General features: G+C 38.5%; 2 protein-coding genes across 3 annotated transcripts in view; one reads left to right on the top strand and one right to left on the bottom strand.

Annotated features, from left to right (window-relative positions):
• Window positions 1-18633, bottom strand: part of tmod (tropomodulin) — a 515016-nt gene that overhangs the window by 129287 nt on the left and 367096 nt on the right. The gene's annotated exons all lie outside the window — the stretch shown is intronic.
• Window positions 6753-14071, top strand: LOC143265790 (uncharacterized). The gene is made up of 3 exons (XM_076539783.1): window positions 6753-8235; window positions 8341-12150; window positions 14028-14071. Exons 1-3 carry the CDS (start codon window positions 6753-6755, stop codon window positions 14069-14071), a joined length of 5337 nt encoding a protein of 1778 aa, XP_076395898.1.

The raw sequence follows: 18633 nt of genomic DNA, 5'->3' as shown, positions 1-18633 counted from the left end.
TAACATAGTCTCAACAAGAAGCTGCACTTGTGAACAACCAATTGTGTCAATTGAATGCTACACATTTCTTCAGCAACGAGTTCTCAGTTTTATTCGCATTTTAAATCAAATTATTCTTTACTCTGATGGTCACAATTTATCAGAATAATATACCTGACACACTGGTACGTTTCGAACCCCAGTCACTAAAAATGTTCCTTACAAAGAAGCTACTCATTATTTTATTTTAACTTGACTAACAAAGATTATTTGAAAAAAAAATATAAATAATCTTTGAAAATTTTTCAACTTATTTTACACAGATTTCGGTACATTAAAACGTTGAATATGAACACAAATACAGAAACGTGGAATAATTGGAAAAGTGGTTTTCATAGAACAATTCAAAACGTCTTTCTTTGCTCGTAAAATATAACAGTTTGAAGAAAAAATAGTAAAAATTTCGGAGTTTCGAAAAAAATGTTTATTCAAATTTTCAGGATATAAAATGATTAAAATTGAAGCTAAATTGGGGTCGTCCGATACCCCAGTGTGACTGTTAAGGATTAAGCTATTTTAAAATATATAGCAAGAAGTAAAAATTCATTATTTCGTAAAATATTTTAAATTGTTCACACAAAATATAAATAGTTTTCACATTGTATCTTAATACTGTTTTACATATAATATTTCGAGGAAATAACAATGCAAAAAAATATCCATTCCATATCTATTTTAATTCCATTTAAAAATGAGGAATTTTAGTCCCATTTAAAAACGCAGTTAAACTTCGTATATAACAAATACCATATTTACAAATAAATATGTTATGATCATTCATTTTTTCTTACTTCGATTTCATACTTTCATTATACTATATTATTTTTGTATCTAAACATTTTATTTTTAAAAATAAAGATGATGAATTGGGTTATCAAAATTCCCGTTTCCCAAGAGCCTGCTTTCAGAGCCCCTAAACCGGGTATTTATCGAGCAAGCAGTAGATTCTAACTGAACAAAGAAACGCTTCAAGAACATTAGATAATTCTACTAGCTTTCAATAATTTATATCTTTAGATCGAGAATAAAAATGAACTCCTGCGATGATCCGTATTATAAAAATGATCTCATAGCTTGAAAACGAAATATTTTAAACGATGTGTTAAAAAACACATCAGAAAAATATTTCCAGTTCCAAGACGCCACATTTTTTTTTTCATTGCTCCGTTCACCTACAAGCAATCATTTTCACGTCGTTCTACTACTCTGTCCCCTTCCAGGAATAATTTTGACCTCGGTAACCTCGTTAGCAAACAGTCGGCGAGAATTATTATTTCAGGAACTATGCTAACAGTCGTCTCCGTCTAACGGTGCCGTTCCGTTGTGCGAATTAATTCGACCCTTTCCGCATCGGCACTTTCGTTTCGCTTAATTATTATGCCGAACCTGCTTCGTCGTTGCGTTTTGTTTATTCAGTCACGGAACGATCCAGCTCGTCAATAGTAATTGTTTCGTGATGCCGGCTATTATTGACGAAGCTTTTGCGAAAGCAAAGCATTCGATATCGAGAGGCAGCGTCCTCTTGGACTGGATGCAGATAGAAATGAAAATAAACGGGGTAATACATTGTTGCGAATAAAATGACGGTGCAGCGATAAAGCGGAAAATGTTAAGTTGCTATTATTTTCAATTTCTTTCATTTTTATTCACGACGGTACATAGGAGACCTGTACAATGTTAGCACACCATTTTTAAAATTAAAAAATTCTAAAAGTTATTCCAGGTTGATTTAGGCTTATTTTAATCATTCTAAAAGATAGAATTATTGTAATAAATATTTTAGCGGAAAATAAAAAAAATCTGTTTTTTGACCTGGCACTACATTTTTCGAAAATTAAATGTTTCGTGATTTTTCTAAATTGTTCTCGTTGTTCCAAACATTGTTCCAAACTAAGAATTTGAAAAGATATAATAACAAAACGATATTGAGCGGTTTTGACAATTAGAACATCACGTGACTTGATAAGACAATACGTTGAAAATTGAGTAATTTGGAAATGTGCAAGTACATTATTCGTAGAGACACAGAAATACATTAAATTTCAAATAATTTTAAATTTTAATATTTTCAAATTGTATAATCAACTCCTCATCAGTGTCCATAAATTCATCCCTGTAATTGCAATTGTACATTTAACTTCTAATCTTTGAATCGATGCTAAAATCAGTATAATTATTATTATAGCCTTTCTATAGCAAACATTTCTAATACAAAAGATATTAAGTTGTTATATAAATTTGTTCAGTATTGTGCATTATAAGTCAGAGAGCAAATAATCGAGATGTTAACCCTTTTATAAATCGCACAGTTCCTGTCAGCATCGCCATTTTTTTTACCACCATGTTAAATTTCTAAAAAATCATAATGGATGGTAACTTCATTTTCAGCAAACTTAAATATTAAGATGATATTTAGCTTTTCTTTATCACACACTGTCAAATATTTAGTATTTGGTTGTTGCACAATTATCCGTTGTTTATATAAGCGTATTCTTCCTCAGTGAAAATTGTTTATTTTATTTCTTTTATATTTAATTCATAAAAGCGCGTCAAAAATCATATACATATTGCGCTTTACTAATACAAGAAAGGATGAAAAGCAGTACAGGCATTTTGCGATCTGTACGAACTTAGCGGAAGAAAAAGCGAAAGACAATGTCGGAACTGGTTTGACTGCTTCAAATCAGGTGATACCAATTTGATGGACAATTCAAGAAGATATTGACCATCGTATTTTGATTATGAACCACTTAGGCACGACGCGCCACTGTAGTGACTTTCGCGGATAGCATCTCTCTGTACGACGCAACGGTCCACTATAGTGGTTTTCGTGAATGTCATCGTAGATTATAATATCACTATAGTGGCTCACTCTACTAGCTCACTCGCGCACCGTTTCAATGGAATGATCTATTTTCATATGTTTTGATTCGCACTTTTTTGCCTTCACCACGTTTTATAATAGTATCAACAAATCCCACAAAAGTACATTACAAATAAATAAAAGGTAACGCCAAGTTTAGTCCCATGGCAGCACCTTTTTGCACTAATACACGATATTGGAAACATTTAGAAATTACATATTTTGTGAATTTTCTAAAAAACTAAATTGTCAAAGTTAAAGTATATGTATCATACCTTTGGGAAAAATTATAATTTAATCGTCAAAATCTTAATACCAATGTGCTTGCGTAGAGAACAGCATTGTCATACATTATAATGCTGTTTACGCGTAATTCGCGTCGAACTCTGCCTTACAGAGAAGCAGCGCCGCGTGAAGTTCAACTGTGCATCAGAGGTTAAGCACTTTACCACATTTTACAAAGCTTTCGCTGATTGTTCCATCGCCAAAAAGTTTTTTGAGATTGCAGAATGACTGTGCTACTTTTCACCCTTTTCTCCTAATTGCGAAACATAATATGACAAACATGAGTGTGATTTATGGCACGTAATTTTATCAACTAAACGTAGAAGAATACTTATGTAAAAGAAGTAAACAAAACACCAATTTTCACTAACAAAAATCGCGACTACGTAAGCAATGGATAATTATGCATCAACCAAATAGAATGAACTATAACTAGATAAATTCTTCGTGTAAGATGTAACTAGGACAAATATAAATTCATACGTCTCTCAAATATGGGTGACATAGCAAACGAGGAGTCAAAAAACAAGTTGAAATTTTATCTAAAACGAGAGTTGGGGCTCGGTAAAAGGAGCACATATTCGTGAACATCACCATGAACGTGATTTTCATTCATTTCGTCTGGTGTAGATACGATTCATGCGGTGTCTCGAGATTCTTCGTCCTCCAGACACCTTTTTCAAGGTGCACGCCACTCGTTCCGCGATTCGGATTCACCCTCGTCGCGTTCTCGTCATAGCCACCCTGGATCGATCTCGCCGCTTTAAAGATGATCGTCGAGCGCAAAACTTTTGAGCGGAATGGAACGCGTAAAGATTCCTCTGGTATTTTTTGAAGCACATTTTACCGTTTTCATGCTTTGAATTTTTACATTTTAACTTCTCAATTTCTATATCCTTGTTTTACGATGTCGAGTACTAATATGAGTACCGCATATTTAGTTGGTGCAATATTAGTTATTTTGTGTATGATACTTCTATTGTGAGTATAATAATTAATGAAGGGTGAAGCAGTAGTAGTGTGCAGCTAAAACACGGCGTCAATGGGTGACTATTAAAATAGTAAATGTTATAAAATAGTGCATAAGTTTCTATATTCTCAAAATCCAAAATACCCAAATTTTATCATCCTGAAATTCATAAATTATCATATGTTTATATGTCAAATTTCTAAATTTTAAAGTTCGATATTTTTTAATTTTCAAAGTTTTATAGTTTCGAAGTTTCAAATTTTTATATTTCTATAGTTTTGCATTTTTACACTCATATTTGCATGTTTTCACATATTCATTATTTAGATTTTCATAGTTTCCAATTTTCATTTTCGCACGTAATTCTCTCATATTTTGACATTTTCATACATATATATTTTCAGATTTTCATATCTTCATATTTTCATATTCTTATTGTAGACTTTTTCACGTTTTTATATTTTTAAATTTTCATATTTCCAGATTCCTAAATTATTCAATTTTTCAACTTTTGAGTCCCTAAATTTTCAAAGCCTTACAATTCCTAAAACAAATTTTCATAAGTAAAAATCGTTAAATTTATATTCTTTCAAATTTGTAAATTGCCCAATTTGTTAAATTCCATAATTTTCATATCCTCACATTTCAGAAATTCTAAATTTCTAAATTTACTATAAAAATTTTTAAATTCCGAAGTTTACGAATTTCTACATTCATAAATTTTCAGGTTTTCAAATTCTTCAACTTTGTAATTTGCAAAATTCAAATTGTTCAGTTTACAAATCTCAAATTCAAAAATTTCTGAATTATTAAATTTTTAAATTGTTAAAGTTCTAGATACTCTAATTTGAAATAATATAAATTTTCAAATTCAGAAATTCTAAAAAATTGAAACTGAAATTCTCAAACTTTTTAATTTCTAAATTCCAAAATTCTTAAATTTTTAAATTTCGAAACTCTTAAATCTCTAAATTGATCGCCGCTTCGTTCAATCAATTACGGAGAAAAGAAACTGTGGTCATTAAATCAATATATGTGCGGTGTTACTTTTCTTATAAATTATTCACATTCCTTGAAAAAATATATAGTCGCATATACATATTGCATTCTATGTATAAATGAAACTGAATATTTCTTTACATGGATCGATTTTTATCTTTGCAATTCAAATAATTCTGTTTAGACAAAGTATTATTCTACGACATAAAAATATAATCAATTCGTGAAATATTCTTTAAAATTTTAAATGAATTTATTTCACTTATAAATTTAATGTAAAAATTGAAGGTACATATGTTAATATTTCAATAATTATAGCATCATACATTTTTACCTAATGTTACGGATAGAACTGGCCAATTGAGGCATTTCAGAGCATGGAATGAAAATTTAAAGATAAACATAAGATTTAATGAATTTAGCGGGGTTTTCGGGGACGACTGGTCAAAAGCAGCAGGCATGGCGAGTTTCCATGCCTCGAAGCCCTACGTGCACGGGGAAACCTGTGGCCGTATTCGTCGAACACCATGAGTGTCTCGGCATGAAAAACACCATCGTAGCACCGGGGGTAACCAATCCGCCCGGGAGTGGTGGTGCTCACCAAAACACCGAGGGCCACTCCGCTCGGGAGAGGTGAGAACCCGGGCGGGGGCGAGCTTGCTTGCCCTGCGCTCCGGCTAGCTGTCTGCGGGATCGGTCGCACTCGAAGACGATAGATAATTAATTTTTCTAAGAAATGTACACGTGCGTGGTGCACGTGGCAATGGCACGTGGCAATGGCACGCGGCAAAAGTGGCACGTGGCACATGCTCTGAAATTCCGAGAAAAATGCCAATTAATAAGTATTTGATCCACCGCGAAATGCCGGCGAACCCAGGTGCGCACTTCGGCAAAAAAGAAAGGCACTCTTCGGCGACGTCTCCTGATACGTAATTTTTGAGAAACGAGTACAAAGGCGCGGACCGCTCCGTTTGACGGCGGGTACCGGCAAGTGCCGGCGCGACATCGGTATCGGCGCGCGGCGTGGCGGCGCGGCGGCTCGGCCGCAAAGGGCGGGCGGCATCGCAAGGATCGGTCGTAGAGGGATGACCGCGAAGCCAAGGTCGACGGAGGGCACGTGGCAGATTTCGAAGAAATCGGGTGGTTGCTAGGAGACGTCGTAGGGGAGTGAAACGTATAAAACAAGCGAGGGCACCGGGCCCGCACTCCACTTCGATTCATTCTCTTATATTTGTTGCTACGCGTTTCATTCTTTATATTTGTTGTTACGAGGCTTCACTTATAACCTGTCACTACGGGACATACTTGTTGTCATTACGGACTTTACTTTATATTTTGCAAAGACTTTCGTTGCGGGGTCAAGTATTTCGGCTTTGATTGTAATATTGATGTCACTCGCAGACTAAATTATAATACGTGTGTTATATAATAATTGAAATAAACTGTGCGTATTCACCGTCGGAAAAATTGAGTTGTTCTGATACAATTTTTGGTGCCGAAACCCGGGACACTTTGACCGGACAGACGGTGTTTGACGCGATATCGTGACTTGTGTGGAAGTGCGAGTGACACACAAAGTGGACTTTACTCGAGACAATGGTACGAGGAAAACGAGCAGCAGCCCAGCAGTCAGGGAAGCAGCCAGCGGCCAAGCGGGGCAGACCAGCGAAGGCGAGAGCATTGGCAGATCCAGGACCAGGACCGGCAACCATGGAGGACAACGACTCTGCGGGGCCTTCCAGGGCACCGTCTCCCATCCTACCTGTCATCCGACAGGGGCGTCGGGCAACAAGGACCACTGGGAACCAGCGGCAGCAGGAGCTGCCAGGAGGCAGCGGTCACGGAGCAGGATGGCAGCAGCGACCCACGGAGGCGAGCATCCCATCCGCAGCCGACGAGGACACGGACTTCTCCGACGAGGCGGAGGAAATCCAGGGCAGCGAGGACGACAGGGCAACGCATCAGCCATGGAGCAACAGCACCGCGTTACCAGTAAGGCGTCAGCGAAACGTGAGTGAGCAATCCCTTATTGACCCGGCTGATCGACTATCCGCGGCTATCGAACGTACGTTAGCGGCGGTACGTGAAGCGTCGCTCGCAGGGGAAGGAAGTTCGCGATTAGTAAATCGTCTCACAACCGCGAAAGCGTTACCTAGCTTCTCCGGTGATCCCTTAGAGTGGCTACACTTTAAGGAGGCATATATATCGTCATCCGAATCGGGCGGATACTCGGACCGCGAAAACATTGCACGATTGTTCGATGCCCTAAAGGGCGAGGCGCGCGACGTGGTTAAAACTTTGCTCGCGAGTAGCCGCGACGCGGACACAATAATAAAGACGTTAGAATTGCATTTCGGAAATAAACGGGCCGCTGCCGAGAAAATCGTCGCGGAATTAAAAACATTACCGGAGATAGATTCGGGGAGAATTTCGCTCGTACAATTCGCGACGAAGTTACGCAGTGCAGTGGTAGCGTTTAAAACGTTTAGGTTATTAGGGTACCTGCACAGCCCCGAACTAGTAAAATCCGTGGGACATAAGATACCGATAGCATTGCGATATGCATATAACCGGTACGCCGTAAGCGTTAGAGAAGAGAAATCGGAACTCGAGAAACTCGCGGATTTCATATACGCGGAAGCCGAATTAGCTACGGAAGCTGGGATTTTTGATATCGATTTCACGACGGAACGGTCGACGCAAAGGGTGGATCGCGGCGCGTTCGGTGGATCGCGGCGGCCGTCGACGAAAACGGCCGTGGTATGCGTAGCAGAACGGCGAGATAGGCGTGTAGAAACAAACGCGACGGAAACTCGTAAATGCGCGTTTTGCAAAAAGGATAATCACCCGTCGCCGAAATGCCTCTTCTTCGCCCGTGAGCCCGTGAGTAAGCGCTGGGATCTCGTGAAAAAGTACAACCTATGCTTCGGGTGTTTGAGGCCCGGTCATTCAAGAAATGATTGCAAGAGTGAGATGTGTAAGGTCTGCAAGAGGCAGCATCACATCCTGTTGCATAAATATGTCGACGCAAATAGTGCGGAAAACGAGGCTCAGCGCGGGGCGATATCCGGGGGAGAGAGTGCGTCGAGCAGGGCATACGTCGCGAGCGACAACAGGTCGGGGGAAAATCGCGGTTCCCTAGATAGCTGACTAGACGGGCAAAGCGTATTGCTGAAAATTATAGCGGTACGCGCGGGTGGGCCGAAGCGAACAATAGATACATTCGCGTTACTAGACGAGGGTTCCACGGTCACCCTGATAGACGATAGGTTGGCGCGAGACCTAGGGGTAAAGGGTTCGCGAATAGACGTGTCTATAAAAGGAATAGGCGAAGGAGAAATTCGATTAGAGAATAGCAAAAAAGTAGATTTTGACGTGGAAGGGATCTTCGGCACGCACCAGATCCGCGGAGCGATAACCGTCAAAAATCTGAAGTTTCCCACACAGTCGATCAGCCGGGACATTATTGCGCGGGTACACGATGCCGCCAAAGACGTGGAGATCCGACCGTACCACGGAGCACGCGTAGAATTATTAATCGGTCAGGACAATTGGGACCTAATCGTAACGCGGGAGCTGCGCGAGATAATAGGTACAGATTTGGCGGTTTCGCGCTCCCGTCTTGGCTGGACTGTGCATGGGTCCGCAAAATGCTCCTCACGCGCGGTATACAAAATAGATGTAAGCGAATACCAATGTACAGGGGAGGCTCTGACTTCTTTAGACGACTTAGTAAAGGGTTATTTCGCGCTAGAATATACCGGAATAAAGGATAGCGTCGCGTGTAAAGGCGAGCAGGACCGCGCGTTGCGGATACTAGAGGAAACTAGTTCGCGTAAGGGAAAAATCTGGGAAACGGGCCTCTTATGGAAGGACGATCACGCGCCGAGCACGAACGGTTTGTCTACTGCGCGGAAAAGGTTAGAATTATTGGAACGAAGGTTAGATCGCGATCCCGAATATGCACGTTTATATTACCAGGAAATGCAGCGCTTTCTAGACCAGGGTTACGCTCAAAGGGTTGAGAACACGTTAGAGAGGGCTAGGACGTGGTATCTACCGCACTTCGGAGTGCGAAACGTGAACAAGCCAAATAAAGTTCGATTAGTTTTCGATGCCGCGGCAAAAACCGGAGGAATAAGTTTGAACGACCAGCTGATGTCAGGTCCGGACCTATTAAAATCGTTGCCGGGAATATTAATTCGGTTTAGACAATACGCGGTCGCGGTGAAGGCGGACATTTCAGATATGTTCCTACGCGTGCAAATTCGGGAAAGCGATCGTGGTGCGCAGAGATTCCTATGGCGAGGAAAAGACAGGAATAGAGAACCGGACATTTACGAGATGTCGACGTTAATCTTCGGCGCCAAATCATCCCCGTGTAGCGCGATCTACGTCAAAGATAAAAATGCGAAAGACTGTAATGAAGCTCACCCGGAGGCAGTTAGAAGTATTATTAATGATAGCTATATGGACGATTTCTTATCGAGTCGAAGAACCGTGCGCGAAGCGGCAGAGCTCGTTCGGGACGTAATCGCGATAAACGCGCGAGCGAATTTCGCCATGCATGGTTGGGCGAGCAACAAGGCGGAGGCCTTGCGAAATTCCGTCGATCACGGGCAACGGTTAGAGCAGGGCGACATGCGGTTAGGCGACCGAGGGGGAGAGAGGGTCCTCGGTCTTTTCTGGGACACACAGACTGACGAACTCAAATTCAATGTCGAGTTAAAGAACATACCAAAAGAAATCCTGCTAGGCGAAAGGAAGCCCACTAAACGAGAGTTCTTACGCGTTATCATGTCGGTTTTCGACCCGCTCGGTATCCTCGCGCCGTTCACGTTAAAGTCAAAAATCATCATGCAGGAAATATGGCGAAGCGGTATAAATTGGGACGACCAACTACGGGAGGAAGATTTTGTCCGTTGGCGCAAGTGGGTGTCCATGATAGACAGGGTAAAAGAATGCCGGATGCCGAGATGTTACGGGGTAACGGAATCGCGGGAGTCAGAAGCGCAACTCCACGTGTTTTGCGACGCGAGCTTAACGGCTTACGCGGCGGTAGCCTATCTACGGTTTGAAAACGAAAATCAGTCTGAATCCGCGCACGTTTCCTTGATCATGGCCAAAAGTAGAGTCGCGCCGTTAAAACCGTTGACAATACCGCGATTAGAGTTACAGGCGGCCCTGATGGGGACAAGACTCGCGACGTTCGTAGAAAAGGAGCTAGACATTAAAATTAGTAGACGAGTTTTTTGGTCAGATTCGACTACCGTGATTTCGTGGATCAGATCGGAGCCGCGGACGCGTCAAGTATTCGTAGCGAACCGTTTAGGAGAGATCGGGGAAAACACGCGGACGACGGAGTGGCGATGGGTTCCGACCGGTCAAAATCCCGCGGACGACGCGACGCGCTTCGAAAATAGCTCCGAATTTATAAGCCCGCGATGGTTTGAAGGCCCGGAATTTTTGCGACGTCCGGAATCCGAATGGCCGATAGAAAAAACGTTGACCGCAAAAGAGAAGGCGACAATCGACGGATTGGAGCAGCGGAAAGCGTGCGTCTACATGGCGGCGACGGTAAAAGCAGAATTTTCGCTACCGATAAGATTGATGGGTTGGCGCGGTCTTCTCGTCATCGCGCGACGAGTACACGCGATCGTCGGTCGTTGGAAGGGGAAGAACACCGTGAAAGAACCGTTGGAAATAGTTCAGATAGGGGAACAGTATTGGTACCGCGTTATCCAGGAAGAATATTTCGGAGCTGAGATAGTTGCGTTGAGAAACGGCCGTAATATCAACAAGGGAAGTAAAATCGCCGGTTTAAATCCATACGTAGACGAACAGGGAATTTTAAGGGCCAACGGGCGCGTAACGGCAACGGGACTTGAGGGCTTTGACAACCGACCAATCATACTCGAGGGTCGACACCCCGCGACCAAATTACTAATTGCAGAATATCATCGCAAGTTCTATCACGCGAGTAGCGACGCGGTAGTCAACGAATTAAGGCAAAAATACCACATAATCGGTCTTCGACGCGTTTTACGTTCGCTCATAAGTAGGTGCATTGTATGTCGTATACGGCGAGGCAGGCCACAGAACCCGCTGATGTCCGCGCTACCGGTCGGGCGTGTAGCTTTTCGGCAAAGACCCTTTACACACTGTGGGGTCGACTATTTCGGACCATTGATGGTAAAGATCGGGCGGCGAAGAGAGAAACGTTGGGGAGTGTTGTTTACGTGTCTCACGACAAGGGCCATCCACTTAGAGATCGCGCATTCGCTAAGTGCTAGTTCGGCCATAATGGCATTACAAAGACTAGCGGCGCGGAGAGGCACACCGCAGGTGGTCTACAGCGACAATGGGACGAACTTTCGGGGCGCGGATAAGGAGCTGAAAGACGCGACCGTGAGTATGGATCGCGCTAAGATCGAGGAATACGCATTGTCGAAACGTGTGAAGTGGGTTTTCAACCCCCCTGACGCACCGCATATGGGTGGGGCGTGGGAACGATTGATTAGGTCGGTAAAAACCGCGTTAAACGTGATTTTAAGGGAACAAGCACCCTCCGAAGAAGTTCTTTCTACGCTCTTTGCCGAAGCCGAACATTCGGTAAACTCGCGGCCGCTCACGCACGTGTCGTTGGACCCTCGCGATAAAGAGGCACTGACGCCAAATCATTTCCTGATAGGATCGTCCTCGGGTGAGGTTCAGCTAGGTAGATATGATCTTCAAAATGTATGTTTGCGAAAACAGTGGCGAACAGCGCAGAGTTTCGCGGAGGCGTTTTGGAAACGATGGTTGCGCGAATATTTACCTACGCTCGTACCGCGTAAGAAATGGACCGAAAAGGAAAATCCCTTAGAAGTAGGCGATATAGTGTTGATAGTAGACTTACAAGCACCGCGAAATAGTTGGCGAAAAGGGACCGTTACACGAGTATTTCCCGGTATAGATAAGGAAGTCAGAGTGGCCGAGGTGCGCACACGAACGGGTGATTTTATACGTCCGACACGAAAACTAATAAAACTACTAGGAATAAATGAGGTACAAAATTAAATGAATTTTGTACGAGGGGGAGGATTGTTACGGATAGAACTGGCCAATTGAGGCATTTCAGAGCATGGAATGAAAATTTAAAGATAAACATAAGATTTAATGAATTTAGCGGGGTTTTCGGGGACGACTGGTCAAAAGCAGCAGGCATGGCGAGTTTCCATGCCTCGAAGCCCTACGTGCACGGGGAAACCTGTGGCCGTATTCGTCGAACACCATGAGTGTCTCGGCATGAAAAACACCATCGTAGCACCGGGGGTAACCAATCCGCCCGGGAGTGGTGGTGCTCACCAAAACACCGAGGGCCACTCCGCTCGGGAGAGGTGAGAACCCGGGCGGGGGCGAGCTTGCTTGCCCTGCGCTCCGGCTAGCTGTCTGCGGGATCGGTCGCACTCGAAGACGATAGATAATTAATTTTTCTAAGAAATGTACACGTGCGTGGTGCACGTGGCAATGGCACGTGGCAATGGCACGCGGCAAAAGTGGCACGTGGCACATGCTCTGAAATTCCGAGAAAAATGCCAATTAATAAGTATTTGATCCACCGCGAAATGCCGGCGAACCCAGGTGCGCACTTCGGCAAAAAAGAAAGGCACTCTTCGGCGACGTCTCCTGATACGTAATTTTTGAGAAACGAGTACAAAGGCGCGGACCGCTCCGTTTGACGGCGGGTACCGGCAAGTGCCGGCGCGACATCGGTATCGGCGCGCGGCGTGGCGGCGCGGCGGCTCGGCCGCAAAGGGCGGGCGGCATCGCAAGGATCGGTCGTAGAGGGATGACCGCGAAGCCAAGGTCGACGGAGGGCACGTGGCAGATTTCGAAGAAATCGGGTGGTTGCTAGGAGACGTCGTAGGGGAGTGAAACGTATAAAACAAGCGAGGGCACCGGGCCCGCACTCCACTTCGATTCATTCTCTTATATTTGTTGCTACGCGTTTCATTCTTTATATTTGTTGTTACGAGGCTTCACTTATAACCTGTCACTACGGGACATACTTGTTGTCATTACGGACTTTACTTTATATTTTGCAAAGACTTTCGTTGCGGGGTCAAGTATTTCGGCTTTGATTGTAATATTGATGTCACTCGCAGACTAAATTATAATACGTGTGTTATATAATAATTGAAATAAACTGTGCGTATTCACCGTCGGAAAAATTGAGTTGTTCTGATACACCTAAAATGTTCCGCTCATCCAATTTAGGTTAAAAGAAACATGTAATACAAATTATGTAGTAATTAAATGTAATACTAACTATTTAAAAATACAATAAGAAGATAATGTAATTTTGGAAATATATCAATATAGGGAAGGTTTGTAAAATCAAAATTATTTATTTAAGTTAGTACTAATTATTTCAAGTTATTGACTTTTTATAAAAACAGTAAGTAGCAAGTCATATCAAGTGGTCATTCTTATTGATACTTGCATATTATTATTCTGCAGCATATACATTTATTATAGAAATCTTGTAGAGACTCAAATTCAAAAACCAGAGAAGTTAAGCATAGTAGCAACTTATACAGGGTGACTCACCACATTTTGCCATCTAGATTGGCGTTATTGTTATTACTCATACCAAACAATGTTTTAGATGAAGTTGAATGATTTTGAGGGGGGCATATACAGGTGGTATATTTTTTTGTAGATGGACGCCTAACGGACATAAGAAAGTTATTAATGTTTTTTTAAATGGAATCATATATTTTTTATTTTAGCTGATACTCCTTCATATTCTTTACAAAAAAATATTAATCTCTTTATGTGAAAAAATCATTAGTTTAGAAGATATTTTATTTTAATGTCTATTTACAGAAAAGATTCAATATGGCAACCATTTGCATCAGAACACTTTCTGAATTGAGAAATTAATGTCTTACTAACATTCCGTAGTATATAATCTTTCTGCACATGTAGCACTTTTCCCAGCTTCAAAACAAACTGATAACATGTCTATCTTTTCTTCTTCAGAATACTTCACTATGAAATGATAATTCACCGTATTAGAGACGTAACAGAGACAAAATTTCACTGTTACTGAGTAACAAAAAAATAACAAAAACTCACAATTCGTTTAGTGACACGTGACCTCTCAAAGCATGTAGAAAAACATTTGCTGTTCAGCTAGGGCAATTCATAATATTGACCAGAAAGTCACGATTTCCTAACAAGCTAGAATTAAAATATCTTCGAAACTAATGATTTTTTCACATAAATAGATTAATACCTTTTTGTAAAGAATATGAAGGAGTATCAGCTGATGCAATAAAAAATATATGATTCTATTTAAAGAAAACATTAATGACCTTCATATGTCCTTTACACGTTCTCCTAAAAAAAATATATACCACCAGGATATGCCTTTCACAAAACCATTCAACTTCATCTGAAACATTGTTTGCTATGAGTAATAATAAGTAATTATGAGTATACGTAAAACGTGATTGATAATTGAACAAAGTTGCCAAAATTTAAAAAAAAAACAGAAATTTTATCTCTCTTATTAGTACAAATAAAAGTGCTAATGTTTGGAAAAGTAAAATTATATGCGTTTAAGATATAAACCATTTTTCAGAATAACTCTGTTCGCAGACTGTAATGAATTAAAATCTGAAATTTCATTTTATCAAATATAGAATTTTTCGCGAGAATATTTAAAAAATTTTATGCTCCATGAAAAAGATAAATGCCTTTATGTCACGATATTGATGTCGCTGATGTCAAAGGCTGTGCAGCGAAATATTAATACATTAAATTACCTATATGTTATAATCCTATTATCGTAATTACACGTTTGCGCCCAATTCTTGTTCCAATAAAGCATTTGCATTTTTCATTTTCGGTAGCATGTTCGTGTAAAAGTATTTTACGTAATTTTAAAATTACATATTTTCTGTTAATTATATGATGTATAATAAATAAATACAATAAATAATAAATAACTATATATAAATATAATAAGTAATAAAGCATGTTAATTATTCATTTAGACAAATAATATATATTTTTTATCAATATTAATTATATATTCATATTATTAATAATATATTAATATTAAATTTAAAACTTTATATTTTTGTGCTTGTACATTTACAAACTTCTAAATTTGAAAATATGAAATTTCTACATTTCCAAATTTGAAAATTGGGGAAGAGATAAATTTGAAATACCAAAGTTGCTATATTTCCAAGTTTGTTTGAATTGCAGAGTTGCAAAATTTAAAAACATAATTTTTATATATTTTTAAATATCCATATTTCCAAATTTCTTAGGAACTTTCTAACCATCTATACTTAAAAATTTTTATTTTTTATATTTCCAAATACCAAAATTGTCTAAATTTCTATATTTGAAAATGATCAAAATTTAAAACATCTAAATATCTTTTCTGAATTTATAAATTTGAAAGACTGAAATAACTATACTGCTAAATTTCTTTAATGTTCAGATTTTCTAATTAAGAAATTTTTAATTTCTGTAAATGTAACTTTTTAAATTCATAAATTTAAAAGCTAAAAAGTTCGAGATACTATTGTTTCTCCATTTCAAAATTTCAAAATTCTAGAATTTCAAGAAATCCAATTTTTTAATTTTTTTCGTTTTAAATTGGATAATACAAAAATTCCGTTTTTAAGTTTCAAACTTTTAAATTTCTAAATTTCCAAATTGTATATTACCAAATACTTGATATTTCAATTTAAAAAACTGAAAATTTTTATATTTCTGTTTCAATATTTTTAAATTAGTGAAAGTAAAAATGTCTAAATCGGTATTGTTAAATTTTTCTCAATTTTTTTATGTATCTACGCTTAAAAGTTTAATATTTAACACTTCAATTCCTTGTTTTAAGAATTTTTAAATTTATAATTTTGTTACTTCCAAATTTTTAAATATTAAAGATTTTTTAATTCTTACGTTTCAAAATTCTCCAAATTAAAAAAATTTAATTTAATTTAATTTCACTAGCTCTAAACTCAGCTCACGAATTTCTGTTTTCAATTTTAAAAATAACAAATTTTCATGTTTTAAATATACATGTAAAATTGATTATTTGAAATCTCGGTAATACGAAGGATTTTGCATTACTTTCTTTATCTGCAACCTTTTCATTGTACATAATGTGTACACCAGTGTCCATAAGTTCTTCAGCGGAACTTGACTTGACCATCAAAGTACAGTATTTAAAAATACCGAAACGAGTATTTAGAAATATCTAGTATTGGAAAATACAAATCTTTTGAGATCAAAAGTGTTGTATCGTGCTCTTCGCAATATTTTCTGAAGGCGGCACGATAGTGGCTCCCAATGTGCCGGGTGAACTCGATTATGTATAAGTTAGGTTAACAAATTTACAATATAAGTAAAATGCTGAACGAGTTCATTCAGCAATAGGTTTTTAGTAGGTTTAAAGTGAACTTGGTGAATGTTGGATTGAATCTGATAATTTTACATTTTGGTATGTGTGAAGTAAACAATTTTTTGGTGATACAGTGGTAGTTGTACCTATCGCAATGTAAGTTGTAGAGAGAGGAAATGAAATAGAGGAGGGAAATAAAAAATAGAGGGTGAAAGGCTGGACTAACGATTGGTTGTTCAAGTATTTGGAAAAAAATTCTAATTTTTAGGAACAAGCTTACAGCATAACGGTTAAGTACGGTTAATATGGTTTGAAAAATATGGTGCCTTAAAACAGCTTGGGTTTTTCCCCGACGTCATGTATATGTTTAGGTTATATCTGTACAATACTACGACGCTACAAAAAGTTTTAAATATTCTGTCACTTCAATTCATCGCCTTCCAAATTATTTCACGTGCAATTTGTATTAGAGTGGAACATTATTGAGAAACTTCATGTACGCTAACTCTCCATGCAGCTTTGTACAATCGTTTGTGACGATCATGTAACAATGTATTCGGGTGCACAAGTATCCTAGAAATCCTGTTTCTGGCATGCTTCCTGAACCAATCGATGTATTCGTACGATTCGTATTCTTGAATTCGCGAAATCTCAAAAGATCGACGGAAATTCCTTTAGGGAATTGAGACGTGCGCCATTCCTATAGGATTTCGCGATCGCACCATCGCGTACATCGCCAACTTTTAAACTTTGATCGTATTAGTTTTGTTTTGAAAGGGCTTTCCGCGCACAAGTTCGATCTTGACACAAATTTCACATTTATTTTTTATTCTAGACAGAATACATCCAGAATTATGGCGCATCCCCGGAAGCTTTTACATCGTATTTCTATGGTTATGGAGCCCTTTCAAATTTATCTCTTGATTTTTAGCGAAAAATTCAATCTCTTTTACGCCGACGAGATAAAAGAGGTGTGCTCGATAACATCAAAGGCATCGTCAAAATACGCCGTGAATTTTCATCATTTTTAGCTTGAACAAAATGTATCCGATTATTCTTTCACTCCAAAATTTTTGAATAGCTTTTAGTCCTCTGTATCTACTGACAAATGAAGTAATTGAAAGATTTACACGAAAGCACATTTTCCTTTTGTTACAAGTTACAGGCTTTACTTTGTTGTATTTCATTTAGTCACCTATCATTTTAATCGCAACTTCAAAACTGTCGTGCCAAATCATTTTAAAATAGCATTCAAGAGTCAATCGTGACTGATTCGTAATTGCAACGATTTCGTCAAAATTAGACATTGAAATTTTCAAATGTGAACTTCATGTATTGGAAAATAATACTTAAAGAATAATAAAAAATTCGATTTATTTTGTTAAATGTTCCAGTTGAATTGATATTAAAATTTTATTGAACCTCAACATATAAATTAAAAGGTTAATCATATTCACATATGGATAAGGAATAAGCTTGACTATAAATTTAATAATTAATACTGAAATAAAACGTGCTTTTATAATTTTTATGTTTTTCAGAAAACTATACCCTCAAAATATATGACAGTTTATGAAATCACTGAATTTAATTATTACAAACTTTGAAAATTTATTTCAAATTTAGATTTAGATTTATTTTATCTGAATATAAATTGCTTGAATTAATCTCTGTATGCTTTTAGAATTATTAAATTTCTGGTTTTGCCTAATTTACAGCAATTAATTGTGATCAACAAAAAAAGCGTTTTAGAAATAACAGTTTCAGTTAGAATAATATATCTTTCCTCTTTGTAGTTGTTTTTTCACAAAATACAATATCGAGTTATGATTTCGTGAAGATCTGTCGTTCAACACAGAATAATGTTTTTAATACAAACATTTGAAAAATGATTCCTAAGGACCGATGTTATTTTGTTTTTTGACTATTTTGAATGGATTGCATTGTTTTTCTTACATTTTGATTTATAGTTATGTTGAACATTTTATTGATGTTATTTTGCCCCTATTGACCCTTCTGAATAGGTACAAGCATTATTTTTCTTGCATTTTTAAATATGTTAAA

The sequence above is a fragment of the Megachile rotundata genome, chromosome 14 (assembly GCF_050947335.1).
Source record: "Megachile rotundata isolate GNS110a chromosome 14, iyMegRotu1, whole genome shotgun sequence".
NCBI lineage: Eukaryota > Metazoa > Arthropoda > Insecta > Hymenoptera > Megachilidae > Megachile > Megachile rotundata.
This window is presented reverse-complemented; position numbering and strand designations above follow the sequence as displayed.

Excerpts from the sequence above, each read along its gene's own strand:
- LOC143265790 (XM_076539783.1), top strand. The coding sequence starts at position 6,753 with ATGGTACGAGGAAAACGAGCAGCAGCCCAGCAGTCAGGGAAGCAGCCA. Across the intron at positions 8,236-8,340 it reads GGCGATATCCGGGGGAGAGA|CGGTACGCGCGGGTGGGCCG; the intron begins GTGCGTCGAGCA and ends TGAAAATTATAG. Across the intron at positions 12,151-14,027 it reads CGAGGTGCGCACACGAACGG|AAAAGATTCAATATGGCAAC; the intron begins GTGATTTTATAC and ends GTCTATTTACAG.